General features: G+C 45.7%; 1 protein-coding gene across 1 annotated transcript in view; it reads right to left on the reverse strand.

Moving 5' to 3' along the window:
• Positions 1-27,733, reverse strand: part of setd2 (SET domain containing 2, histone lysine methyltransferase) — a 116,174-nt gene that overhangs the window by 26,590 nt on the left and 61,851 nt on the right. Inside the window, exons 6-15 of the mRNA XM_078540858.1 lie at positions 27,405-27,533; positions 26,053-26,176; positions 23,364-23,441; positions 19,501-19,598; positions 16,561-16,696; positions 14,137-14,271; positions 13,027-13,155; positions 9,836-10,456; positions 5,376-5,430; positions 858-1,131 (exon numbers count right to left, since the gene is read on the reverse strand). Of these exons, the coding sequence (XP_078396984.1) occupies positions 858-1,131; positions 5,376-5,430; positions 9,836-10,456; positions 13,027-13,155; positions 14,137-14,271; positions 16,561-16,696; positions 19,501-19,598; positions 23,364-23,441; positions 26,053-26,176; positions 27,405-27,533 (1,779 nt within the window). The remainder of the gene's footprint in view (positions 1-857; positions 1,132-5,375; positions 5,431-9,835; positions 10,457-13,026; positions 13,156-14,136; positions 14,272-16,560; positions 16,697-19,500; positions 19,599-23,363; positions 23,442-26,052; positions 26,177-27,404; positions 27,534-27,733) is intronic.

A 27,733-nucleotide genomic window follows, 5' to 3' on the forward strand; every position in this document is an offset into this window, starting at 1 on the left:
TGCGTGAGCACCAGCTACGGAGATACAAGAAAGTGGCTCACTACCACCATCAAAATCAACTAGGAACGTGCAAGAAATGCCAGTGAAACCCACATGTTGAGTATTATTGCATAAAATGTTACCATGGTGGAATTTGATCTCAGGACTTCTGGGTTACCAGTCTAATGCCATGACCAGCGCACTACAATAATCTGTAATGCATAGGCACCTTTCATGAACTCAGGTATCCAAATTGCTTTTCAGCCAATGAAGTACAGCTGTAACATAATTAATGCAACAGCCAGCAATTTACATGAAGCCCTAAAAACTTGAGCACTTATCCCAAACCGACATTCCAGTGCAGTACAGAGGTGGTGATGCAATCTCAGAGATGTCATCTTTCAGATGAGACGTTAAACTGAGACCCCGCCTGCCCCTCAGGTAGGCTTAAAAGATCCCATGACATTATTTGGAGAAGAGCAGTGTAGGTCTCTTTGGTCTTCTGGCCAATACATTTCCTTCAACCAATGCCACTAAAAAAGATTAACTGGTCATTAGCTCATTGCTGCTTGTGTTTCACACATTGAAACAGTGATGAAACATGCAATAATACTTCATTGGTTATAAAGTGCTTTGGGACATCCTGAGGTCATGAAAGTCACAATATAAACAAAAGGTTTTATGGTGTACGTTATCTGGTCCTTTTAGAATCCTAAAAACAATAATCCTACACCATGTTCTGCTTGACGCATTCCATAACCAAACAGCAGGTGATAAGTCACTGCCTTGGGTGAAAGAGGGCTATACAGGAGGGCTTCGTAGCACCCACAACACATTCAGAGCAATGAGAGAGAGATAAAAACAGAAAAGAAGCTTGCCTTTCATCTGGAACTGATCTCTTCAGTCCTTCTCTCTCGTAAGCCGAAGGTGGTGGCGAGGTTGCTGGTTTGCGTTTTTTCCGATCCTTACTGAGCGTCTTGTCAGCGTCTTTCTCTTTTCCAATGTTCACCGGAGTCTTTGGAGTCTGAGAAACATCCTTCTGTGACGTCCCATCCCTGCCACGCTCTGGAACACAAAAAAAGGCACACGAGCAAACCTTCAGGATCCCTCCATGAGAAGAACTGTCAACTGGGATCAAAGCATCAAAGGCAACTGGAAAATTGACAGAAAATTAATGTTTGGCTCAAGGTTGTTCCCATTTCCCTCTTAAAATAAAACATAACTTAAATGAAACCCACTGGCTTCCCAGGCAAAGCAGGAAAGTGAATCAACTTTGAGGGTGCAGTCTCCCTTGTCAGGTCTGACTAAGATCTCCATCCTAACAGCAATTTGACCCTCCCCCGCAACCAATGCTAACACACACATTCCACATTGCCAGCAACCCCTGCTAATAATAACAGAATTAAATGCTAAATTGGCAATCCCTTTCCTTGACTGTGGGGCTGCCAAAGGAACCAGGATGGGTACAGATGTGATAATTAGCTTGATTCAACATGGTTGTCTCTTAACTGCTGTCTGAAGAAGCCCAGAAAGACACCCAGTTGTCCTACACAAAACTACCACCTTCTGAGGGCAAAGGGGGTGGGCAATAAACGAGTGTCCCACAGCCCCGGAATTAATAAAAAATTGACTTTAAAGGAATTGGAACCTGTGAGGCTGAATTAAATTCCCGACACCTACGTTAAATTTCATACCTACCATACCTTTCTGAGATTTAATTTGTTTGAAAGGCGGGATTACAGAAGGCATTAAAATGTTAGAAAATGAATAACTTTTTTTTCCCAGGAGCCCTTTAGCTACATCTTCCAAACACCATTTCAATTGCAGTACCTGTACTACCTAGCTGCTGCATCTCCATTTGCCACAATGCCTCTGCAGCTATTTATTTGCTTAATCATTCCATCAACCTCCTCCCCACCCCCAACAAACCTCACCATCTCCCAACCCAATAATTCTTTCTGGTATGATCTCGCCTCTCAAGTGCAAGGATTGCAAGCCTGAGTGTTCCTGGCTTGGCCATCTGGTGCCAGGTCAGTCTTGATCACCTCCACCAAAGCTGCATGGGGATCATGGATTTCTTAATCACCAAGAAAGAGATCATCCACTTGGTTGGCTCTGCTGCACTGCCTTATCATCAAGCCAACCTCTATATAAAACCCTTGCTGCACTTTAGCTTCTCTCCACCTGCCAGCTCTAAGCATGTCACTTGTATGGGGCCTACCTCCTGCTCCTTCAATCCCATTTAGCTCCCAACTTCCATTCTATGCCAGCTGACATTGTAAATGGTTCCCTTTCAAAACTTCCATCTTAGCAGCCTCCTCAAAAACTCTCTCTCAAAGCCTCCTTCTGTGATCTCCAACCTTGCTTTCCGCTCAAAGGTCTAGAACATGTTGGCGCCTCCCAAGTTTGGTTCCATCTCTCCCACAAACCTTCTGTTGGAATTCCTCCAATCAAGTGTCCACTCTTTCCACAGCTGCAAAGCTCCTGAAATCACCAATGCTCTGTGACTATGGTCATGATGGATTAACCCCATTGCTCTCCACAACTGGTCTGCAGCCTCTGTCTGACAAGGTTGACAACATCATCCTCCCCTCATGCCTTTCTTCCACTGTCCAGCACAGTGGGACTGACATTGCTTGGTTCCACTCCAAACTATCAGACTGTGGTCAAGCACCTCCAGCAATGGCTTCTCTTCTTAATTCGCATTTCACTGCTCGAGTTCCCCAAGAGGCTATCCTTGGCCTCCTCCCTTTCCTCATCTACATTCTGCCCTCGATGATATCACCCACAGACATGGGGTCAGCTTCCACACGTGCACTGATGATATCCAGTTCTACAACATCACTGCCTCTCTCGACTTCTCCACTGCTTCTATGTCATCATTTGTCTGACATCTGGTCCTGAATAGAGTCATAGAGGTCTAGAGCAAAGAAAAAGGCCCTTTGGCCCATCAACTCTGCGCCAGTCAAACAAATACCTAACTATTCTAATCCCATTTTCCATCGCTAGGCCCATAGCCTTGTATGCCATGGCATCGCAAGTGTATATCCAAATGCTTCTTGAATGTTATGAGGGTTTCTGCCTCTACTAACGTTTCACCATTTGCTTCAGTTAAACATTAAGAAGAGTTTGGCCATTGTCAGCATACCCCTCCCTGGCCACTATCTCTGGCTGAACCAGACTTTGCAACCTTGGCATCCTATATGATCCCAAGCTGAGCTTGACTCCATATACATCACAAAGACTGTCTACTTCTGCCATCTCAGTCCATCTCCTGCTGAAAGCCTCATGCACGTTTTTGTCACCAATGTTCTTCTCCTAATTTGCACCAAGTCCCACTTACCCATCACCCTGTCCTTGCTCACCTACAGTGGTTCCCAGTTCCTCAATGCCTTCAGTCAGAAATTCTCAATTTATAGTTAAATCCCTCCATGGCCTCACCGCTCTCTACCTCTGTGGCCTTGTCTAGCCCTAAAACACTCCTCCCAAACTCTTTGTTCCTCTGACCCTTGCCTATTGTGCATTTTCCCCTCTCTTCACCCCACCATTGGAGGCCGTACCTCAATTGCATGCTCTGCAGATCCTTTCCTAGGCGGTCTTAAGTTTTTGGTCAATCTTTCTAGTCTTTCGGCTTTTGGTTCAGTTTGGGTGCTACATAAATGCAGGCTGAAGTTGTGGTGGAATGGACAAGGGGGAAAAAGAGGGCAGTCATACTGACAGTGCACCCCATCTCCACCTCACACAGGCACCTGGATACCATGCAATGCCCTCACCCATATGGCCATGTGGGCTTTAGACGGTGAATTAGTCAGGCACACGGGGGACTGACAGCCTGCATCCTCCTCGCCCATACTCTACAGTTTTGTCACTGGACAGCAAACAGAAGCGGGAACCCTGGACACTTTCGCCCCCCTCCCTAATCGTAGAATGTGCTAAGCCTCCCTGAAATACATTAGCTCAGCACTGTCAGAGGAGATGGTTTGGTATTCCTGGTCTGTACGGTTTGGTAAAGTAATAAGGAGAGAGAGAGAGAGAGAGAGAGAAAAAGAGAGGAGATGAATAGTAGAGAGAGAGGAGCAGTTATGCTTCTATATGGAGAGACAGACATCTGGAGGTTATAGATCGATAAATTTAGTTTATGTGTTGTTATGGAAATGACATAACCAGCATGGACTCGTTGGGCTGAATGTCCTCCTTCTGTGCTGTAATGACTCTATGACATTAAATAGGAGAGTATACAGTACAGGTTCATCAGGATGGAAACTACAAGTTATGTGGAGACACAAGATGCTGGGACTATTTTCAATGGATCAGAGAATGACAGGGGCAGATTTAAGAAGATGTAACAGTTTCGATGGACTAAATAGAAAAATACCACTTCCGCAGGTTGGGGTATCAGCAACGGAGTGTCATCGATTTAAAAATGTCACTGAGAGTGAGGAAAAGGGGGAGAGATTTCTTTGCAGAGTTGGTGCAGCACGGAATGCTTTGCTTCAAGAGTGGTTGAGGCCGTCAGATCCCAACCCCTCCGATTGCACTCCCTACCTACCTGACTATCTCCCCGACCCCGCAACAGCTCCCCACCCTCTGACTGCCCCCCCAAACCCCCGACTAACCCTCACCCCACCCTCCACCCCCATCGACTACACTTCAAACCCCCAACCGCCCCACTAACTCACGACTGCACTCCCCATGCCCCGACTTCCCCCCACCACCCAGACTGTGCTACCCACCCTCAGGGCTGTGCACCCCATCTACCCGACTGCCCCCCCAGCCCCTGAATACGCTCCCCACCCCCCTCGATTGTGCCCTGCCCCTCCACTTGACTGCTAAGTGGCTGCACCTTTAAATTTACTGCTTTATGGTAGCTAGTGCCATAAAGAACGTTCCCTCTGGTGTTGCAGCCCTGGGCAGAAGACCATGGGAACTGACTGTACTACACAGATCTCCCCCGGCCTGAGTCGGAAGGTCAGGCGAGATAGGAGCAGCTTGATTTCCAGGTAAGTAACTAAGAGGTCAGTGGCAATCCGACTCAGTCGCCACTCCAACAGAAGTTACGGCCCACTGTAGGGGTTTTTATAAGTATATAAAAAAGGGCCACATGGAAAAGGCAGGGAGTGGGACTAGATGAATTGCTCTTGCGCTAAGCTGGCATGGACACAATGGGCTGAATAGCCTCCTTCTGTGCTATAACCATTTTATGGTTTTATATGATACTGTAAGAATGGCTAAAGTAAACGTTGGTATCGTAGAGGCAGTAACAGGAAAACGAGGAAATGACAGACATTGAACAAATATTTTAAGTATATATCCGCAGTCAAAGGCACAAATTACATACCAGAAATAGAAGGTAATCAAAGGGTAAATAAAAGTGAGGGAGCCTCCCTCATACGCACCAATACTTTCCCGTTCTGTTTGGCTTCGATCTTTCTTGGGAATTCTGTACACCTCCTGATTAACAAAGATAACAACGTTAGAAACAGGAATTTATATCAGTCAAATCTAAAAGTGCTAGTTATTCTTGCAATTGATGATTGGTGTCTTAGGAAACGTAGCAGCCATTTTACACGGAGCAAGGTCCCACAGATGGCACTGAGGCAAAAAAAAATCGCAATCTATGTTTGCGTGTGAGATAAATGTTGGCTAGCATACCAGGATAACTACCCTACTCTTCTTCAAATTAGTGCCGTGGGATCTTTAACATCCACCTGCACAGGCAGACAAGGCCTCGGTTTAACACTTTCTCATTTGCAGAAAGGCACACACATAAGAAAATGAAGAACAGGGGCAGGACTAGGCCCATGAGCCTGCTCTGCCACTCAATAAGATCATGGCTGACCTAATCATGGCCTCAACTCCACTTTCCTTCCTTGACTCCCTTGGAGATCAAAAATCTGTCTAACTCGGCCTTGAATATATTCAATGACCCAGCCTCCACTGCTCTCTGGGGAAGAGTTCCAAAGATTAACAACACTCTGAAAGAAGAAATTCCTCCTCATCTCCATCTTAAATGGGAGAACCTTCATTCTGAAACTGTGCCCCCTAGTTCTAGATTGCTGTGAGAGGGGGAACATTCTCTCAGTATCTACCCTGGCAAGCCCCCTCAGAACCTTACAAGTTTCAATAAGATCATCTCTGAGTCTTCTGAACTCCAATGAGTACAGGCTCAACCTGCTCAACATTTCTTCATAAAATAGCCTCCCCATCACAGGAGTTAGCCTAGTAAACCCTCTCTGAACTGCCTCCAATACAAGTATATCACTCCTTAGATAAGGAGGCCAAAGGTATACGGAGTACTCCAGAGGTGGTCTCATCAACACTCTGTACAGCTGTAGCAAGATTTCCCTGTTTTTATGCTCCATCCTCCTGTAGCAATGCAGCACTCCTTCAAGGCTGGAATGTTAATCTTTCCTACTTACTCCCAATTTGGCAAGATGATGGTGTAGTGGTAATGTCACTGAACTAGTGATCCAGAGGCCCAGGCTAATGCTATGGAGAACATTGGTTCAAATCCCATCATGGCAGCTGGTGGAATTTAAATTTAATTAATAAATCTGGAATATAAAGCTAGTCTCAGTAATGGCAACCATGACAACTATCATTGATTGTTGTAAAGAGCCATCTGGTTTGCTACTGTGCTTTACGGAAGGAAATCTGCTGTCCTCACCTGGTCTGGACTACATGTGACTCCAGACCCACAGCAATGCGGTTGACTCTTAACTGCCCTCTGAAATGGCCTAACAAGCCACTTAGTTCAAGAGCAATCAGGGGTGGGCAACAAATGCTGGTCTTGCCAGTGACGCCCACATCCAATGAAAGAATGAAATAGAAACATGCATCACCCTGTTAGCTAAGAACGGGAGACTACTTCATTGCACTTCAGTAGGGCCCTGAACACAAAACAATACTTTCCTCAATGCTGCTTAAGCTGGTAATCTGAGCACATCCCATCAAAAAATGAAGAAAAAAAATGGCCTAGGAAACATCGTTAATCGACTTGCCAACCAATGGGAACATCACAACTGTGAGTGGCAATGTAGCACTCCCTCAACAATGCAGTGCAAGCCCAGACTGAGATCTAAAACCTTAGCAATGGGACTCAAACCCACAGCCTACTGCTTAAGGTTGACAGAAGGTCCAACAGGCTTACAGCTACATCACTGAACAGGAATGGAGGTAGTGACATGGTCCAAACACCTTACTCACTACATGGAACATTCAGCACATTCCCCACCTCTGACTCTCCCCATAACTCCTACAGGAGTCCAGACAAGCTCTTAACTACATAACCCCAACTGGCCTCGGAGACACTGTTAACAGGCTCTCCAACCATGGGGTGCATCACAATGGAGACTGACCCTGGCTTCACATTTTCCTGTACAAAAGCACTGGACAGCACAGGATCAATGTTCCATCTAATTTCTTGCTGTGCACAGCAGTTTGTTGTACTGCATGGTCCCTCTAAGATTGCTGCATGGCGTGCATCTTAAAGGCAGTGTTTCCTGTGCATTGTCTGTTGTTCCCTGCTTTACATCACCTGATTTCACCCCTGTCTCTCTCATATGCTGCTGAAACCCTCATCTATGGCTCTGACTTGACTATTCCAGTGCCCTCCTGGCTGGTCTCCCACATTATACCTTCCACAAACATGAGGTCATCCAAAGCTCTGCTACCCGCAGCAAGTTCCGTTCCCTATCACCCATCTGCCGGCTGACCTACAATGGCTCCCAGCAAAGTCTCGATTTTAAAACTCTCATTCTTGTTTCCAAATCACTCCCTGGCCTCGCCCCCTCCTTATTTCTGTAATCTCCAACTCCACAACTCTCCGAGGTATCTGCGCTCCTCTAATTCTGGCCTCTTCCACATTCCCAATCATAACTGCTCCATCACTGGTACCTTCAGTTGTCTAGCTCTGGAATTCCCTCCCTACTTCTCAATTTCCCTTCCCTCCTTTAAGTCACTACTTAAAACCAACCTGTTTGACCAAGCTTTTGGTCATCTGACCTAATATCTACTTACGTGGTCATACTTTGTTTTATAATGCTCTTGTGAAGCACCTCGGGACATTTCATTATGTTAAAGGTGCTATACAAATACAAATTGTTGCTTTGCATGGCACATTCCCAACTGCGGCACAGCCGTTCAGCTTAGAGGGAATGTTGCATTGAATAATGATGGGGAGAAACGTGCCCTGACTGTTTTTTATGCTCTCATTTGTCCAGTTGAATCGAAGCTAATTCTCGCTTCCCAGTTGCCACCCTGATCTGAGAGGAGTGAACTCAGTCCAGACCATGGATCAAACCTGGTGTAGCTGACTCATTACTGGGCAGGGCGTTCACCCATTGAGCTTCGAGGGGTCTGACCCTTAAAATCTTCCATTATGTGCGAGTTTCCTATCCGCCCACCTTACTTCCTGCTGTTAGCACTTACCAACAACATCTTTACATGAATGCTGAATAAAGGCTCCTATCAGCAGCAGCTTTTTTTCTGGAGATCTGTATGTAAACAGGGCCATGTCACGCTGCAGTTGCAAGCTGGGGCAAGTAGTGCTGTGGCCCCGCTACATCCCATAACCCACTTGAGCCACATCATGGGAGATTTGCTAGTTATTCTTTAATGATATTGTGCTTTGAGTCAGTAACTTTCATCACTGTGGACTTCTTTGTGGGGTAAAAAAGACCCTCTAAAGACCCTCTTGGGCACTAACCAAGAGGAACATTGGAACTGCTAGACTAGAAAAGACAATTGGTAAAATAATTCATCCAAAGTTACAGGATTTGCCAAGAATATGATGGAATACTCTCTTCTGCCTGGATGAGTGCAGGTCCAACACCAATCAAGAAGCTCGACATCATCCAAGACAAAGAAACCTGCTTGACTGGCACCCCAGCCACCTCCTTAAACATTCACTCCCTCCCCCACCGGTTCACAGTGGCAGCAGTGTGGACCATCTACAAGATGCATTGCAGTAACTCACCCCAAGACTTCTTCGACAGCACTTTCTAAACCTGTGACCTCTACCACATAGAAGGGCAAAGGTAGCAGGCGCATGGGAACATCATTGCCTGCAGGTTCTCCTCCAAGCCACATAGTATCCTGACTTGGAACTATATCTGTCCCTTCACTGTCGCTGGATCAAAATCCTGGAACTCCCTCCCTAACAGCACTGTGGGTGTAACTACACCACATGGACTGTACCTACACCACATGGACTGCAATAGTTCAAGAAGGCAGCTCACCACCACATTCTCAAGGGCAACAAGGGATGGGCAATAAATGCTGGCCCAGCCAGCGAAGCCGACATTCCATGAACGAATAAAAAAAAACACCACCTTCTCGGGGGCAATTCGGGATGGGCAATAAATGCAGGCTTAGCCAGCAACGCCCACATCCCACATCCTATGAAGATAAAAGAAAGTATCTGCCTTTTCTTTCACTGTTTACTGTTCAGCCAGTTTACTTTCTGCCACTTTGATGTTGAATCTATCTAGTTTGCCATCTACCATCCTGGTCGTTGCACAATGCAACAATAACAGAGTTATTGCCTAATTACAGTGATCTATCTCCGTACATTAGTCTACAACAGAGCCAGATATGAGGTGAGGGAAATTCACGTGGTGCAGAACTTAAGGAATCTAATCCAAAATCACCTACTCCTCCCAAGCTTGCTATGTTTTACCATGTCACATCTCGAATCCCAGGGTGTTAGTTACTGAAAGCAACTGACCTATTTTGTACTTGTTTGAATCAATACTGATTGCTCCCACCCTCAGGGGCCTGTTGACCACTCGCCCTCCGAAATATTGCTTCCAAAAATTAGCTTCAACTTTAACCCCCTTCACGTGCTAACGCTCACCTTCAGATCCTTCCAAACATCGAGCAGCTTCATCGCCAGCTCACTCACGTCTTCGATTTTACCAGGCTGCTCCTGGCTCCGCTCGCTCTCTGCGTCAGAAACACCCTCTTCTTCGTCCTGTGACGGCGTTTCCACCAAGGCCGCCTCCTCCAGCTTTGTCCCATTGGCCGATTTCAAGGCGGAATCCGTCTCTTGGGCTTCCCCGTCGTCAGCCGGCACCTCGCCCGGCGGCTCCTCCTCGTCCAGCGGGAGACACGGCGACGGCTCGACGGTAGTGACAATCTCGTCCTTCACCTCTTTGACCTCGATCTCCCCGTCGGAGGCTTTACTCGTGTCCGAGAGGCCGCTGTCCATGCTGTTCTCACTCATGATCTTCAGCCTCTTCATCACCAGCTTTTTGGGGGGGTCGCTATCTGCCTCAGCGCTCTGCTTCAGCGCGGGATCCTGCGTGTTCAGTGGTGTTTGCGCACGGGAAGTATTTTCACTTGAATAACCGTCTGCCTCGCTGACCTGGGGAGCTGATGCCTTTGTCTGGGCCCAACGCTGAATGATGGGCAGCAGCTTGCTTTCTTCCAGCATGTTCTTCGTGGAGATTGGTAACAGCTCCAGGGTCTTCATGATCTGTGAAGACAAGTAAACAACAACTTTAGTTAGTGCTGCTCCCTCATTCCAACATCGATCAAGTTGGATAGGGACTCGCCTGTGGGAAAAGGTAGAATTCCTCAGCAATCTTGGTCTTCCTTTGAAAAAGCCAAGCTTTGCTTCACCTACCCTACACATTTCAACTTGACGACAGTAAATTGAAGGACCCCAAGTTGGTCTCCAGTTACAATTCATTATGTTTAACTCTCAATGTTTTGTACTTTTATCTTGGTTCCCTGTTACAGCAGTACCATATTGAGGTGGTCCAGTATTCTGGGCCCTGGGAGCTCCACTTTAGCTTTGCAGTAAAACCTCTCCTCCCACCGCCAAGACTCTCAGAATTCCCAATAAAGGCCAACTTCTTTTGCAATCTTTCAACTTCGGATCCAGTACCGAGAAAGACAGCAGTTGACTTTACTTCACTTGGTAAGTCCCTCTCCCTCCAACTAGGTAGCACATTTTTAGGAATGATGTCAAAGACTTGAAGAAGTTACAGAGGAGGTTTACCAGGATGATACTAGGGACAAGGGACTTGAGTTTTGTGGAGGGATGGGAGAAGTTGGGGTTTTTTCAGACAAATGAGTCAGTAACTAGAAGTCATAAATTTAAAATAATTGGCAAAAGAGCGAATGGAAATGAGAAGAATTTTTCACACAGAGGGGTGCAAAGATCTGGAAGGATGATGGAGTTAGATTCCATAAGAACTTTCAAAAAGAATATTGGCAACGTGTTTGAAGGCGACGAATTTGCAAGGTTAAGGGTAAAGGGCAATAGTGTGGGACTAAATTGAACAGCTCTTCCAATGAAAGGTCAAACGACCTCCTTCTGTGCTGTCATATTTGATGGTCCTTTTCTAACCGAGGTGGAGTTTGTCAAATGAACACTTTCTCTACAATAAAAGCAGAAAATGCACAGCACTATCTGTCCGGATCCCTCTACTTTACAGCCATCTTCTGGGTGTTCAAAAACCTGCTCAGCACAGTCTTGCATACTCCAAAGGAACGTAGAGCATGGAATAGGTGAAAGGTAAAGCTCCCTCTACACCGTTCCCAGGTCAGGTATGCCACTGGCAAGATGTAAATTAGGGCAAACTTTTCTGCACTGTTCTATCAAAGACTCCCAGGTGTTTGATGGGGCAGCGTTGGTTGAGTTTTACTTTGCATCCACTCTTGACCAATATGTGCTGCATTGAGTCTTTATCTAAGTGGTAACATTCCCACCTCTAAGTTAGAAGGTGCAGGGTACAATCCCTGCTCTAGACAGTCCAGGCAAGAGGACTAGGGCATATTATTGGTAAACATTTCTAAGAAATGGTATAAATCGATATTTAGAAAAGTACGGATTAATCGAGGAGTCAGCAAGGATTTTTAAAGGAAGGTCGTGTCTAACTAACTTGATTGAATTTTCAAAAGTATGGAGGGTCAATTAGGTTGGCATAGTTGACGCAGTCTACATGTATTTGGGATCTAAGGCAAATACGGCAAGTTGGATCCAAAATCGGCTCAGTGGGAAGCAATGGGTCATGGTGAATGGTTATTTTTGTGACTGGAAGGCTGTTTCCAGTGGGGTTCCGCAGGGCTCAGTATTGGGTCCGTTGCTGTTTGTGGTATATATTAATGATTTAGACTTAAATGTAGGGGGTGTGATTAAGAAGCTTAGAGATAATATGAAAATTGGCCATATAGTTGATAGTGAGGGAGAAAGCTGTAGACTACATGAAGATATCAATGGACTGGTCACGGAGGCACAAAAGTGGCAAATGGAAGTCAATCTGGAGAAGAGCGAGGTAACACATACTTGGGGAGGACAAACAAAACAAGGGAATGTATAATAGATGAGATTCTATAAAGTGCAGAGGAACAAAGGGACCTTGGAGCACATTTCCACAAATCCCTGAAGGTAGATAAGGTGATCAAAAAGTCACTACAAGGCTATGGACCAAGATGGGAGGTGGGAATAAGCTGTGTTGTAAATCTACGTTTCCATGAAACCGCAGCTTTGGCTCCGAATTCTGGGAAGACATCGAGTGGGATACTTGAATTTGGTGATTGTTGGTGGCACCTCTTCATTGTATGGATTAAGGGAGCCCAGAAACCCCATTACTACCACAGCTCCCACAGCAGTAAAGGGCTAAGCACCTTATTGGCTGGTGTAAGATAATTACTGCAATGGAAGAAGCTTTCACATTGCATCCTGTTAAATACTGTTCATCAGCCTGCAAATCGTTCCATTCTTGAGAATGAGTTTGAAGATAGGAAAACAACTATCAATGCATGCCCAACACTGATAGTGAGTCCAGTTTTCCAACATTGGCATTGTTTACCTTAGACAAACACAAAATCCACACAAAAAGAAGTTTCTAAATCCCGTTCAATGTAAGCTGTGGGGCCAACCAACATCACTTGGTGCCATTTTAAGCGCCCATATTAATGTTAGAGCTCACTCTGCTGGTGGAAGGCAAGCATTGCAGCTTCCCCACTCAATCAGATACAACAGATTTCACTCCAACATTCCCTGTGGGAGTGTACGAATCCTTAGCTCAAACTTACTTCAGTTTGAAGCTTAATATTGTTGCTGGAGCTCCCCCGGCTATCACCAAGCTCGGTCATCCAGATCCACAGGAGGGACAGTCCATGATACTCCAGAAAGGACTTCAAGCAACTCTGTGAGTGTGTGTTCTGAAAAAATAAATGCGTACATTTAACATCTTGTATTAAAAGACCCTTTCAGTCTGCCAATCTCCTCTCCATGGTGTTGACCTTTTCTTCCATTTTGTCTTTAAGAGGTGGTGATGAGCCACCTTCTTGAACTGCTGTTGTCCATGTGGTGAAGGTATTCTCACAATTTGTTAGTTAGGGAGTTCTGTGTGTTCTAGATCTGCTAGTAGTGGTTTGCTTTAACTGAGTAACTTACTGGATAATTTCAGAGGGCAGCTAAGAGCTGACCACACTGGCATGGGGACTGTAGTCACATATAGGTCAGACTGGGTAAGGATGGCAGGTTTCCTTCCCTAAAGAACATTGGTGAACCAGGAGAATTTTTAAGAACAATCTGACAACTTCATGGTCACCTTTACTGAAAACAGTAGCTTATTTCCGGGATAAAAACAAAGAACTGCGGATGCTGGAAATCCAAAACAAAAACAAAAATACCTGGAAAAACTCAGCAGGTCTGGCAGCATCGGTGGAAAGGAGCACAGTTGACGTTTCGAGTCCTCATGACCCTTCAACAGTTCAGTTCTGTTGAAGGGTCATGAGGACTCGAAACGTCAACTGTGCTCCTTTCCACCGATGCTGCCAGACCTGCTGAGTTTTTCCAGGTATTTTTGTTTTTATTTTTGAGCTTATTTCCGGAATTGGAATTAAATCCTCAAACTGTCATGTGGGGTTTGAACCCACACTCTGAATTGCTAGCCGAGTAACATAACCGCTACACTACTGTTCCCATGACTTCACTTTGCATTTGGAAAAGTAAATACCAGTAAGTAAGGTCTCAGTGATTAGAGTACGAATGGTTTACCAATGAGTGAATGCAGGACGAGGATACATTGCCATCATCCAGCACTCGGAGCTAGCAATTCTCTCTGGATTGACATCAAGCTTGACGTTTTACGCTGGTTATAATGGTTTACCACTACTACAAGGCCGTCTCTCAGTTACCTGTATAATCTTAAGGCAGGTTAGTTTCTGCTCCATAGTCTCTATCCGGACCATCAGTCGAGTTAAACTGAGCACGTGGTTCGAGTCACAGAGTCCGTCACCGTTCTCCAGGAAGGCCTCCAGTTCTTCATCCACCTGACAATTGAGAGGAAAGAGGAGCTGGATCACATGGCTTGACTAATACCACACCATGATAAGAGGGTAGTGCCGGAGCCCCTCGCCAGCCCGAACCTCCCAACCATTCATTCCAGTTAAAAGGAAGCATGTAAACTTGTGGCACCGCAGGAGATGAAAGGTTAAGGAGAAAGCATCAATTGTGTGACTCCCCTGGGGTGGGTAAAAGCGTTAAGGAGCCACGTGCTGTGGCACTGAACTCCACAGGCCAAGGTCGGGCAAAACTGGACCATGTGCAGCTAACTGATCCCAGCCAGAACAACATTTTGGTGCTACACTTACCAACAGTTTGTTCCTAGATTTATAAAACAGAATTCAAATTCTCGAACTGGAATGGTGGAAATCGAACATAAGGAATAGGAGCAGGAGTAGACCACACAGCCCATCGAGCCTGCTCTGCCATTCAGTACGATGATGCTGATCTTGGGCTTCAGCTCCGCTTTCCTGCCCGCTCCCCATATCCCTTAATTCCCCGAGAAGCAAAAAGTCTGTCTATCCTAGCCTTAAATATATTCAACAATGGAGCATTCACAACTCTCTGGGGTGGAGAATTCCAAAGATTCACAATCCTTTGAGTGAAATAATTTCTCTTCATCTCAGTTCTAAATGATCGACCCCTTATCCTGAGACTGTGTCCCATTGTGTTTTAGCTTCCTCGACCAGCAAAAACAAACTTTCAGCATCCACCCTATCAAGCCCCCTCAGAATTCCGTAGGTTTAAATGAGATCATCTCTCATTCTTCTAAATTTCACAGAATATAAGCCCAATTTACTCAGCTTCTCATCATAGGACAACCCTCTTATCTCAGGGAACAATTTAGTGAACCTTTGCTGTACTGCCCCCAATGCAAGTATATCCTTTCTTAAACGTGGAGACCAAATCTGCACAGTGTTCCAGATGTGGTCTCACCAAAATCCTGTACAACTGTAGCAAGACTTCTTTATTCCTGTACTCCAATCCGCTTTCAATAAAGGCCAACATGCCATTTACCTTCCTAATTGCTTGTTGCACCTGCTGCTAACTTTCTGTGTTCCTTGTACCAACACACACCCAAATCTCTTTGAACATCAACACTTACAAGTTTCTCACCTTTTAAAAAAGTTGTTTTTTTTTTATTCTTATGACCAAAGTGAATAACTTCACACTTCCCTATATTTTCCTCCAGCCTCTTTGCGTCCTCCCCACAGCTTACCTTTCCACCTAGTTTGGTATCATCAGAAAACTCAGATACATCACTCTCGGTCTCTTCATCCAAGTCATTAATATGGATTGTAAATAGCCGAGACCCCAGCACTGACACTTGAGGCACTCCACTATTCACTGCCTGCCAACTTGAAAAAGCCCCGTTTATATACACTCTCTTAACATCCGTTAACCAATCCTCTACCCATGCTAATATATTACCCCCAACGATATGCACCCTTATTTTGCCTATTAACCTTTGGTGTGGCACCTTATCGAATGCCTTTTGGAAATCCAGGTATACATCTACTGGTTCTCCTTTATCTACATTACTAGATATATCCTCAAAAAACTCTAATAAATTTGTCAAACAGGATTTCCCTTTAGTAAAGCCATGTCGACTTGTTCTAATCATACTATGCTTTTCTGTCCTTAAGAATAAGATTCCAGCATTTTCCCTTCAACTGATTTTAGGCTAACTGGCCTCTAGTTCACCGTTTTCTCTCTCCCTCCTTTTTTGAAAAGCGGTGTAACATTTGCCAACTTCCAATCTAGTGGGAACGTTCCTGAATCTAAGGAATTTTGGAAAATTATAGCCAGCACCATCCACTACCTCTGCAGCTATCTCTTTTAGAACCCTAGGGTGTAGGCCATCAGGTCTTGGGGATTTGTAGAATTTTAGTCCCTTAAGTTTCTCCAATACTTTTTCCCTGCTGATATTAATTTCCCCAATTTCCTCACTCGTTTTAGCCCCTAGGTTACTGTCGATTTCTGGTATGGATCTGCATTACCCTCCAGTAGCGCAACCACTGTAATGCCTCGCCTCCACTAATGTTGAAGAGCCTACTCTCACACACCGCCCACGAATCATGGAAAAGAAATGACACTCGTGTAAGGCACTAGAGGGTCTCTGGACTTGCAGAGGTGGGACCCCTGGGCTTCAACACGATTCGGCAACTTCAGGGGAGAAAGGGCAGGAAACTGGGAAAGGTGGTGGGGCAGGAGAAAAGGAAGCTGCAATTCGTATGGGAGCAGTCATTCCACAGGTAGTTTAAAGCGATACTCACAGAGTCTTTCTTCCGGGACCGATCCTTGTCCTTTAGTTTAACTTTCCCTCCGGCAGCCCGGATGCTGACACGGTTTTCACCGCCCAGGTACCCACGGCAATTTGCTGATCCACAGAAACATTTCTGAGCCTCCTTGCTGCAGTCAGGGATATAAAAATATCCAACAGTAACAAGCTTAGGGTCTAACCATAGACACGTCACCGGGGTACAATGCAGCTAATTAATCTGTCTTACCTTCAGAAGTATGCCAAAAACCAACGATGACAACTTATATTTATATTGCACCTTTAACATAGTAAAATGTCACAAAGTGCATCACAGGAGCATTACAAAACAAAACATGACACTGAGCCACGTGTGGTACTATAGCAGATGACCAAGTCTGGGGAGAGAAATTTAGGGAGGGTATTCCAGAGCTTAGGGCCTTGGTAGCTGAAGGCACAGCCGTCAATGATGAAGCAATTAAAATTGGGGATGCACAAGAGGCCAGAATTAGAGGAGTGCCAATATCTTGGAGGGTCGTGAGGCTGGAGCAGATTACAGAGATAGGGAGGGGCGAGGTCACAGAGGGTTTGAAAACAAGGACGAGTATATTAAAATGGAGGCACTGCTTAGCTGTGAGCTAATGTAGCTAAGTGGACACAACGGGGCTTGGTGGGAGTTAGGACACAGGCAGCCTATTTTGCGGTGACCTCAAATTTGTGGAAAGTGGGAGAGCGGCCAGGAGAGCATTGGAATAGTCAAGTTTAGAGGTAACGAAGGCATGGATGAGGGTTTCAGTGGCAGATAAGCTGAGGAAGGAGTGGAGTTGGGCATCATAACGGAGGTGGAAATGGGCAGTTATTTGACTGGAAGCTCATCTAGGGGTCAAACATGACCCTAAGGCTGCAAACAGTCTGGGTCAGCCTTGGACAGGTACAAAGAGTGGGGTGGAGTGGGTGACTAGGGAGTGGAGTTTGTGGCAGGGATCGAAGATAATGGCTTCAATTTTCCCAATATTTAACTGAAAGAAATTTCTGCTCATCCAGTCCACCAAGCAGTCTGATAATTTAGTAACAGTGAAGGAGTGGAGAGAGAGGTGATGATGAGGTAGAGCTGGGTGTCATCAAGACATTGACCTGTTTTCAGACGATGTTGCTGAGGGGAAGCATTGCGGATGAGAAGTAGGAGGGGACCAATGATAGATCTCTGGGGGACACCGGGGGAACAGGATGAGAAACCATTGCAATGATTCTTTGATTATGTTTCGATAGATTGGGATGGAACCAGGTGAGTGCAGTCTCATGCAGCTTTTTTTAAATTCGTTCATGGGATGTGAGCTTCGCTGACTAGGCCAGCGTTTATTGCCCATCCCTAATTGCCCTTGAGAAGGTGGTGGTGAGCTGCCTTCTTGAAGCGCTGCAGTCCATGTGGTGTAGGTACACCCACAGTGCTGTTAGGAAGGGAGTTCCACGATTTTGACCCAGCGACAGTGAAGGAACAGCGATATATTTCCAAGTCAGGATAGTGAGTGACTTGGAGGGGAAATTCCGGGTGCTGCTGTTCCCAGGCATTGGAGGATGAATTTGTGGTCAACTGTGTTAAAGATTGCAGGCAGATCGAGAAGGATGAAGAGGGAAAGTTTATCTTTGTCACAGTCACACAGGATGTCATTTGCGGCTTTGCTAAGAGCTGTTTCAGTTCTGTGGCAGGGTGAAAACCTGATTCAAGAGATTCAAACATGGAGCTCCAGGAAAGATGGGCATGGATTTGGGAATTGCAACATGTTCAAGAACATCAGAGGGGAAAGGGAGGTTGGAGATGGGGTGGTCTTTTGCAAGGATGGAGGGACAAAGGTTTTTTTTTGATGATGGCACATTTAAAGGGGAATGGGACAACACCTGAAGAGAGAGAACTGCTATCAACATCAGCTCACCTAGGGACCAGAAGGCTAAGTTGAGTAGTCAGTGTTTAGTGGGAATAGGGTTGAGGGAACACGAGGTGTCTCATAGACATGAGGAGCTTGTAGAGGGCATGCAGGGAAATAGGAGAGAAACTAGAGAAAGATGTGAGTTCAGGGCTAGGCAGGGATGGGGGTTGGTACTTTAAAGGAAGTTTGGCCCGATGGACGAAGGAAGAGAGGGAAGCAGCAGAGGCAGCTGATCAGATGGTCTCAATCTTAGTGACAAAGAAGTGCATGAGCTCCTGGCATGCATTGTTGAGGTGAGGACGGAGGACTCGGAGAGGGGTTTAAGGCAACTGACGCAACCAGTAACTACAGGATAGCGTAGACCAGAGGTGTGTAACCCCACCCCTGATAACAGTTTGATAGAGGGACTTCCTAGGCCACTTCAAAGGCAGTTAAGAGTCAACCATGTTGGTGTGGGACTGGAGTCACATATGGGGAAGATCAGGTAAGGGCAACAGGCTTCTTACCCTGAAGGGTTATTAGTGAGCCAATTGGGCTTTTATGACAGATTCGACAACTTCACAGTCACTTAACTGCCATGGTGGGATTTGAACTCCCGAGCTCTGGATTACTAGCCCAGTAACATTACCGCTACACTCAAAGGCACAGTCCCTCAGTGCAGCCATATTTGTGATGTCACATTTACAGTACATTTGGAGCTCTTGGCAGCCCATACTGCTCCAGGATTTGGACTCAGTGACGATGAAAGAACAGCGATATTTGTCCAAGTCAGGATGGTGTGTAACTTAGGGGAGAGTTATGAGGTTATGCTGTTTTCCCTGTACCTGCTGCCCTTGTCCTTCTAGATGATGGAGGCTGCGAATTTGGAAGGGGTTGCTGAAGAACCTTTGGCGAATTGCTGCAGGTCATCCTATGGATAGTACACACTGCAGCCATGGGTGCGCCAGTGATATAATATCGACAGACCACACAAGTGGAGTAAAAACGGAGGCATTTTGGCTGTGTAAACAGCCCTGCTGAACAGTTCTTACCCATATCTCTGAAACTGGTAATCAAAGGTCAACTCTGTCCCAGCTGGAACTGTCTTAGTTGTGAAAAATCCGACTCGTAGCTGCCCATTTACTGTCCACTAGAAAGAACACAGATGTCAGGAGATATAACATCAGTAGACTCTATATTATAGATACAACAAAACACACATTTACAGGATAAGGCTGTCAATCTGACTCCCAGCTTTGAGCTGCTACTCCTTATGCTGAAATAGTGTCCACTTTTCAAAAGTAATTCATTGGCTGTAAAGTGCTTTGGGACATCAGGAGGATCTGAAAGGTGCGATCTAAATGCAAGGTATTTTTAAAAGATGACTGACTCACTCACAATTCAACATTAGCAACGTGTTGGGATAGCCTATGTTCTTTTCTGACTGATACTTATCTAGTTTTAGGGACAGGGAAGGGAAAACATATTACAGACTTCCTGCACCACAACTCCGAACTCACATTTGCTTGACTCTCAAGGGCCCCGAGTTATAAGGAGCACACTGTACGCCGCAGTGAAGGCTCACGACCTGCTACCTCTCTGATCCATTCTAGGGTGACACTTATTTTTTGAAATCCAGCAGCACCAGACTTGTCAATTTTCTCGATGAGGCACATGAGCAGTTTAAGAAAGGTCTGCACAGCCCAGCAGACTGCTTCATGGGTACATGGTCAGTGTCGATTAGAGCAATGTATAATTCAGAAGAAGAGTCATATGGACTCGACACGTCAACTCTGTTTCTCTCTCCACAGATGCTGTCAGATCTGCTGAGTTCTTCCAGCATTTTCTGTTTTTGTTTCAGATTTCCAGCATCCACAGTATTTTGCTTTTATCGATTAGAGCAATGTTATCCAACAAAATCACTAGCTGACCAGTGACACCATTTTAACCAAATGCACTGATTTTAGTAGAAAATGCCTCACACAATAGATTTAAAATGTACTTCACAGGTGTTTGTCTACCTAACAAGCATCAACCAGCATTCAGTAACCAATGACATAAAACATTCAGAGCAGTTAGAAATACTTGCACATTAATGCTTATCACCAAACACACAAGGTGAACGTTCACATGGATATGCCATGTAAATCGGAGTACTGAGCTTATCTTTAGTCAGCATCTTTAACATAATAAAATGTCCCAAGGTGCTTCGCAGAAGCATGATAAAGCAAAATTTGACACCAGGTAACACATTAAGGCAGATGACCAAAAGCTTGGTCAAATGTGTAGGTTTTAAGGGGCATCTTAAAGAACGAAGGTGAGGTAGAGAGGCGGAGAGATTTATGGAAGAAATTTTGGAGCTTAGGGCCTAGGCAGCTGAAGACACAGCCACCTATGGTGGAACTATTAAAAATCAGGCAGCTTCAAGAGGCTAGAATTAGAGGAGCACAGATATCTGGGAGCTGGATGGGGATTACCAAAACAGGGAAGGGCGAGGCCATGCAGAATTTGAAAACAAAGGATGAGCATTTTAGAATGGAGGTGTTGCTTAACTGTGAGCCAATGAAGATCAGTGAGCGCAGGGGTGATAGGTGAGTAGAGCTTGGAGTAAGTAAGGATGCAGGCGACACAGAGTTTGGGATGACCTCAAACTTGAGGAGCGTAGAGTGTGGGAGGCCAGCCTGAAGTGAGTTGGATTAGTCAAACCCAGATGTGAAGCCATGATCGAGAGTTCCAGCTGCAGATGAGCTGAAGCAGGACAGAGTTGGGGCATGTTATGGAGGTGGAAATTGGTGGTCTCAGAAATGGCACGAATATGAGGTTGGAAGCTCAGCTCAGGATCAGACATGGACGCCAAGGTTGCAAACATTCTGGTTCAGCCACAATCAGTTGGCAGGGAGGTGGACAGAGTCGGTGACTAGGGAACAGGTATCGAAGGCGACATGCCCAATATTTAACTGGAGGAAACTTCTGCTCATCCAGTACTGATGTTGGATAAGCAGTCTGATAATTTAACAACAGTGGAGGAGTCGAGAGAAGTGATGGTGAGGTAGAGCTGGGTGATGTCAACATATGTGTGAAAAATGATGCTGGGCTTTTGGGTGATTTTGCTGAGGGGCAGCGTGAAGAGGAGAAATAAGGGGACACGAGAGGTAAACGTGGTTAGATAGTTAAGAACAGAACCAGTTTAGTGCAGTCCCACCCAGCTGGATGACAGAGAAGAGGGGTTGGAGGAGGATGGTGTGGCCAACTGTGTCAACAGCTGCAGGGAGGTCAAGAAGGACAGAGGGGTTGTGGGGGGGGGGGTGGGGGGGGAGTTTCCCTTTATCACAGTCACATCGGATGTAATTTGCAATTTTGATAAGAGCTGCTCCGGTACTGTGACAGGGGAGAAAACCTGACTGGAGGGATTCAAAATTGGAGTTATGTGGCTAGGATGGGAACAGATTTGGGAGGTGTCAACACCTTCAAGGGCTTGGGAGAGGAAAGGGAGGTTGGAGGTGGGATGATAGTTTGCAAGGACCAAGGGGTCAAGAATTTTGAGGATGGGGTGATGACGGCAGATTTAAAATGGAGGGAGACAACACCTGAAGAGGGAGAAAACTGTTAAAATATCCACCCAACATGGGGGCCAGGAGGGGAAGTTGGGCGATTAGCTGCAGGAATGGGAATAGGATTGAGGGAACAGGACGTGGGTCTCATGGACAAGATGAGCCCAGAGAGGGCATGAAAGAAGAAGCTAGAGAAATATGAGAGTTCAGGGCTTGGGGGATGGTGTAGAGGTGCAGCTTTAAATGAAGTTTGGTTGGTTTGGCTAGTGGAAGGGAGGAAAGTGTCAGGGGCTGTTGAATGGATCATTATCACATTATTATCTGCGGGAGCAAAAGTTTCCTACATCACAACAGCAACCAACTTCCTGAGCTTGTAAAAGTTGCTATATAAATGCAAATCTTTTCTCCTTTCTTATTTTCTAAGAAGCATAAGAACTTAAGAAATAGGAACAGGAACAGGCCATTCGGTCCCTCAAGCCTGCTCTGCATCATTTCCAGGAGTCAGGACTCTGGCCAATGTTCCCCTCTCTAGCTGGGTGCAGAACTGGGACCTTCTGATCCTGTGTTGTTCAATAGGTCACCACTAGCCACATGTGTGCACTTACAGACAAAGAAATCCATGAGTTCCTCACACTTCTTTTTGGAGGTGAGGGGGGAGGAGTCAGACAGAGGGGTTTAAGAAGATGGTTTGCAGTAGAAAAAAGCGGAGGGACATCTTTGCATTTCAGGATGATCCTGGAATTGTGAGCAGGTTTAACAGACCAGAGTATGACCCAAAAGTGTTTTATGTGATCCAGCCAGATCTGGTGGTGAATGACTAAACCAGTTACCTGGCACGTCCATTCAAGTCTGTGTCCCTTGGAGCTTAAGGGGGCTGTGTTGAGGGTGTATCAGGGGAACAGCAAGGATGAGAGAGAGAGAGAGAGAGCGCGAGAGAGAGAGAGAGCGCGAGAGAGAGAGAGCGCGAGAGAGAGAGAGAGCGCGAGAGAGAGAGAGAGCGCGAGAGAGCGCGAGAGAGAGAGAGAGCGCGAGAGAGAGAGCGCGCGAGAGAGAGAGAGCGCGCAAGAGAGAGAGCACGAGAGAGAGAGACCGTGAGGGAGAGAGAGCGAGAGCGAGAGAGAGCGAGCGAGAGCGAGAGAGAGAGCGAGAGAGAGAGCGAGAGAGAGAGAGAGCGAGAGAGAGCGCGAGAGAGAGAGAGCGCGAGAGAGAGAGAGCGCGAGAGAGAGAGCGCGAGAGAGAAAGCGCGAGAGAGAAAGCGCGAGAAAGAGAGCGCGAGAGAGAGCGAAGGAGTGAGGAGAGAGAGCGAGAGAGAGCGATAGAGTTGGTATAACCACATCAGACCCTTCGTGGTTCCGTCCTCTCACCTTCTGAGTTTCGCAATTGGGCTCACAGCTGTGGTTCATGAAGCGAGAACAGTTTCCTTTCAGAGTAGCATCAATGATCTAGTGAAAAGGAAAGGAAAGCAAAAAATATCATTTATTTTCATAAATTGAAACCACTAGTTGTCCTCAAAACCACAAGTAAAGTGGCCGCTTATTTTATACACTTGCAACGTAAGTTTCAGACTGTTTGAAGGCAAACCTCCAACTTAGGTCGGTGCAGTTGGTGCTGCCCCTAGGAGCTCTGCACCTTGTCTCTTGGACTGAGCACTGAGCTAAGACGCCTAGTGTTAAAGCTTTCCCAGTGTCCTGGTCAACGTTCCTCCCTCAGCAAGTATTACCGATAGGTGTGTCACTTTAGCTTACCGCAGGACTGCAGCTTTTCCAGAAAACACTTGCTCCACTTGATTCACTGTGTGAAGTGAACCTCTTTTTGCATCACCTCTCAATTTCCAGCATCTGAATGATAAAGGCAGCAGGTGTATGGGAGCACCATCACTGTTGAGTTCTCCACCAAGTCTCACACAGTCCTAATAACATGCCGTAGATCACGGGGTATAAGTTGACCAGATGTATAAGACGACCCCAGTTTTCAACGCCAAAATACATAGTTAGGCCTACACTCAGCGTATAAGCCAAGCCCCCATTTTTTAGATAATAAATGCATGTTTAGAGCTATACTTGCATTAGGAGTTGGATTCGATTGTTCAGCTCAGAGATACATATTTAGGGTTATAAGTCAGTACATGGGATCAAGTATGGATCACGTTGCCTAGCAGATGTGCGGAAGTTTAAGACAGGCCCACACAGAGCAGACAGCACATGGCAACCGACGAAAGGAATTGGGCCCTCCTGCACCAACACCAATGGTTCACTTTATATACTTGGTGTATAAGTCAAACTCTGTTTTTGGAAGGATTTTTTGAAGCCTCAGAAGTTCGACTTATACGTGCAATCTATGGTACATGATGGTTCCTTCATTGCTGCTGGGTCAAAACCCTGGAATTTCCTACTTAACAGCGTGGTGGGAATTACTTCACTGTACAGACTGCAACTTTGCAATCGGGCACCACAACCTTCTCAAGGACAACTAGGGATGGGCAATAAACCCTGAACTTTCCAGTCACTCTCACATTGCAAAAATGAATTGAGATGACTTGAGATGTTTCAATAGCACGAACAGGCAATATGTAAACAGCTGCACTTTTTCCTTCCATGTAAGGTGGCTGGGAGCAATGCACCAAAGTTTGATACCAAGTGGAATGGCTGGATGTTTAGGGCCCAAGTTAGCGCACAATCTTGATAGGCGGTTGTAATGAGGCGGCACCGAGTGAAGGCGAGGCAAAGGGGTGAGATAAAATGACACACCTTTCTTTCCTTCATGCACTTCTTTCTTCAACATCACCTGACAAAGCACTGGGGCCTCTCAGACAGCGAAGCCTAATGTCCAGTCAGGATCTGATAGCTGATTTCAGTCAGGTCAACAGCTGGGACAGGGTGTGATGTTTAAAGGTGTTGATGGTGCATTTATATAGCACCTTTCACAACCTCCCGATATCCCAAAGAGCTTTGTAGCTAATCAGTACTTTTGAAGTGAAGTAACTGAAACAGTAGTCAAGAGAACCAGGCTAATGCTCTAGGGACATGGGTTCAAATCCCACCAGAGCAGCTGGTGGAATTTGAATTCAATTAATTAATCTGGAATTGTAAATTTGGAACAGTAATGGTGCTATTATTATTGACTGTCGTAAAAACCCATCTGGTTCACTAATGTCCTTTAGGGGAGGGAATCTGCCATCCTTACCAGGTCTAGCCTATATGTGACTCCAGACCCACAGCAATGTGGTTGACTCTTAACCAGTCCCTCCGAAATGGCCTAGCAATCCAGTCATACCAAATTGCTACAGATACCAGGTAGACTGCAGGAGCTCAAGGCGGTGGCTCACCAACACCCTCTCAAGTGCAATTAGGGATGGGCAACAAATACTGACCATGCCAGCGATGCCCACATCCCGTGAAAGAATAACAAGAGTGCAGCCAAATCGTGCACAGTTAGATCCCACAAACAGCAAAAGGATAATTGGTCTGATAATCTGTTTTAGTGATGGTTGTTGGAGGATAAATAATGGCCAGGACACCAGGAGGACTGCCCTAATCTTCTTCAAAATGGCATCATGGGATCTTTTGCATCACCTTGAGGGGGCAGATGGGTTAACATCTCATCCAAAAGATGGCACTTCTGGCAATGCAGCACTCCCTCAGTTCTGCACTGATAGGTCAAGACTAGCCTTCATTCAATGATCATTCTCTCTCCTATGATTTAGGAGATTGTGGGTTCAACTCCCACTCCAGAGACTAGGGTCCATAGTCCAAGCCGACACCTCAGTGGTCATTGAGTCAATAACTAGCGAGAAAAATTTAAGATCAGCACCAAAAGAATAGACAGAGGTTGGAGAATAACATTTAGTTAAAACACTCAAAGGAATTTTTAGGACTTGGAATCAGAATCAGATTCGGAAATGATAAATATTTGAAGGGATCAAATTTAAAAGGATGTGGTCATGGAGCAAGGAAATGACACAAAGGGGATAGACAGCTCCATATACATATTGGGCCTAAAGGGGATAAGGGAGGGTGAAGGTGAATCACAAGAAACAAAGGCCTATCTTCTCACCTCATCGTTCTTCAGTGCCATGAAGTAATAATGGATGTTCTTATTGCGGGCATATTCCTTAACTCTTGCCTTGAATTCCTTGTGGTCCAGCACTTCCCCGCAGTACTCCAGCACAAAGCTATTCCTGTAAAGACAAAGCCCTCCTTGTTACAATACTATTTCGTATTCCATGACCACCCTAAACCTAACCATCTGCATCAAAGGCAAGGGCTTTACTTTCTTAAATACCCAATAACCTTCACTTGACAGAGGAGGGACTGGGGAGAGGGCAAAAGCCAAGATCCTTTTCCCCCATTTTGGTCATTTCATGTTTGAAGACCAATAGTTTTTGGAGATGATGGAGGTTGGAGGCTACAATTGAGATAGTTGGGCTGCGTCAAGGAAGACCTTGAATGTCAATCACGCAGCCATGGGTGCTGGAGGAGGGACAGTGCAGTGACTGGATCTTGAACAGTTATATCAAGAAGAGGTAATCAACCAGAGAGACCAGAGCGAACCTTCTCAAATATCCAAGAACTCAACCTCTTAACCAAGAGCTCAAATAAGCATGTAGAATTACTGGGTACAAGTTCAGGATGCACAGTAGTTTACAATCACGAACAGGTAGTTATGATGAGCAGGCTGCAAGATCTCAAAGGCTATATGCAGCTTACAAAAGCAGTCCTAAAAGAATCAGACCACTGACCGTTCATCCCGAGTTTTCATCCTGCTTTTCAGGAGAATGTACCCTGAGGGGTTAACGATATGATGGAAAAACTACGATAATTAAAATTGGAAATCTAGTTGGGGGCGAATGCAAGCAGGAAATCTACAAACGCCTGATCTGCTTGTATAATGGATCTAGTGGTACTAGCGCTTGCCCAGAATTAGATTATCTACCAATGTTCAATCTGATTAATTATATATGTTTGGGAGGGGGGGTTGGGGCTTGTGATTAACATAAAAAGACTATCACCCCCACTCAAGGGCTCAGTTGTTAATGACAGCTTCTAATTACGCACCGGTTCAATTTCTGGTCTGTACTGAATTAGCTGACCTTTACTTTAAAGGCAATCTAAGTATCATGGCAGGCTTTAGTATTCTGAGGCTGGTAGAGGTGGGAGGCAGGGAGGGAGGAAATGCTATCCAGTCACCCATGCTGAAAACTCTGATACTGTTGGATGAGGGTAAAATTGGGCTCGTCACTGATGCCTCCATGGTCTACCAGGCCGTCAATTCTCATTGTTTAGGATCACACTTGAAGGGGGGGTCAATTGCAGAAGATCTTGGGAATGGGGGAGGGGTGAGGTAAGGAACGAGGGGATACAACAGAAATGCTTTATTAATGTAAAGATGAATTCAGTTTCACTCACACTGATAATTCTTTATCTGTTCGAAGACCCCAACCTTTCCTCTCAGTGAGGATGACTTCTACATCGGCATACTGCCGCCTCTGGAACCTCCGGTTTGTACAGTACTCTCCATGCAGGCACCTCGATGAGCTGAGAAAAGGCAACAACAAACATTTAACGTTACCAGGAAACATTATGATGATCATCTCTCAAATACAATCAAACAGGGCCATTCAGGCCAGACCACAGGGTCCCCAAATTGGTGACTTCACTTCTTTGTCAAGTCCCACATTAGAACACGCTGAACACTGATGTGATATATTGGTCACTGCCTTGGATATAGCCTTTCA

The sequence above is a fragment of the Cetorhinus maximus genome, chromosome 4 (genome assembly GCF_964194155.1).
Source record: "Cetorhinus maximus chromosome 4, sCetMax3.hap1.1, whole genome shotgun sequence".
Classification (NCBI taxonomy): Eukaryota; Metazoa; Chordata; class Chondrichthyes; order Lamniformes; family Cetorhinidae; genus Cetorhinus; species Cetorhinus maximus.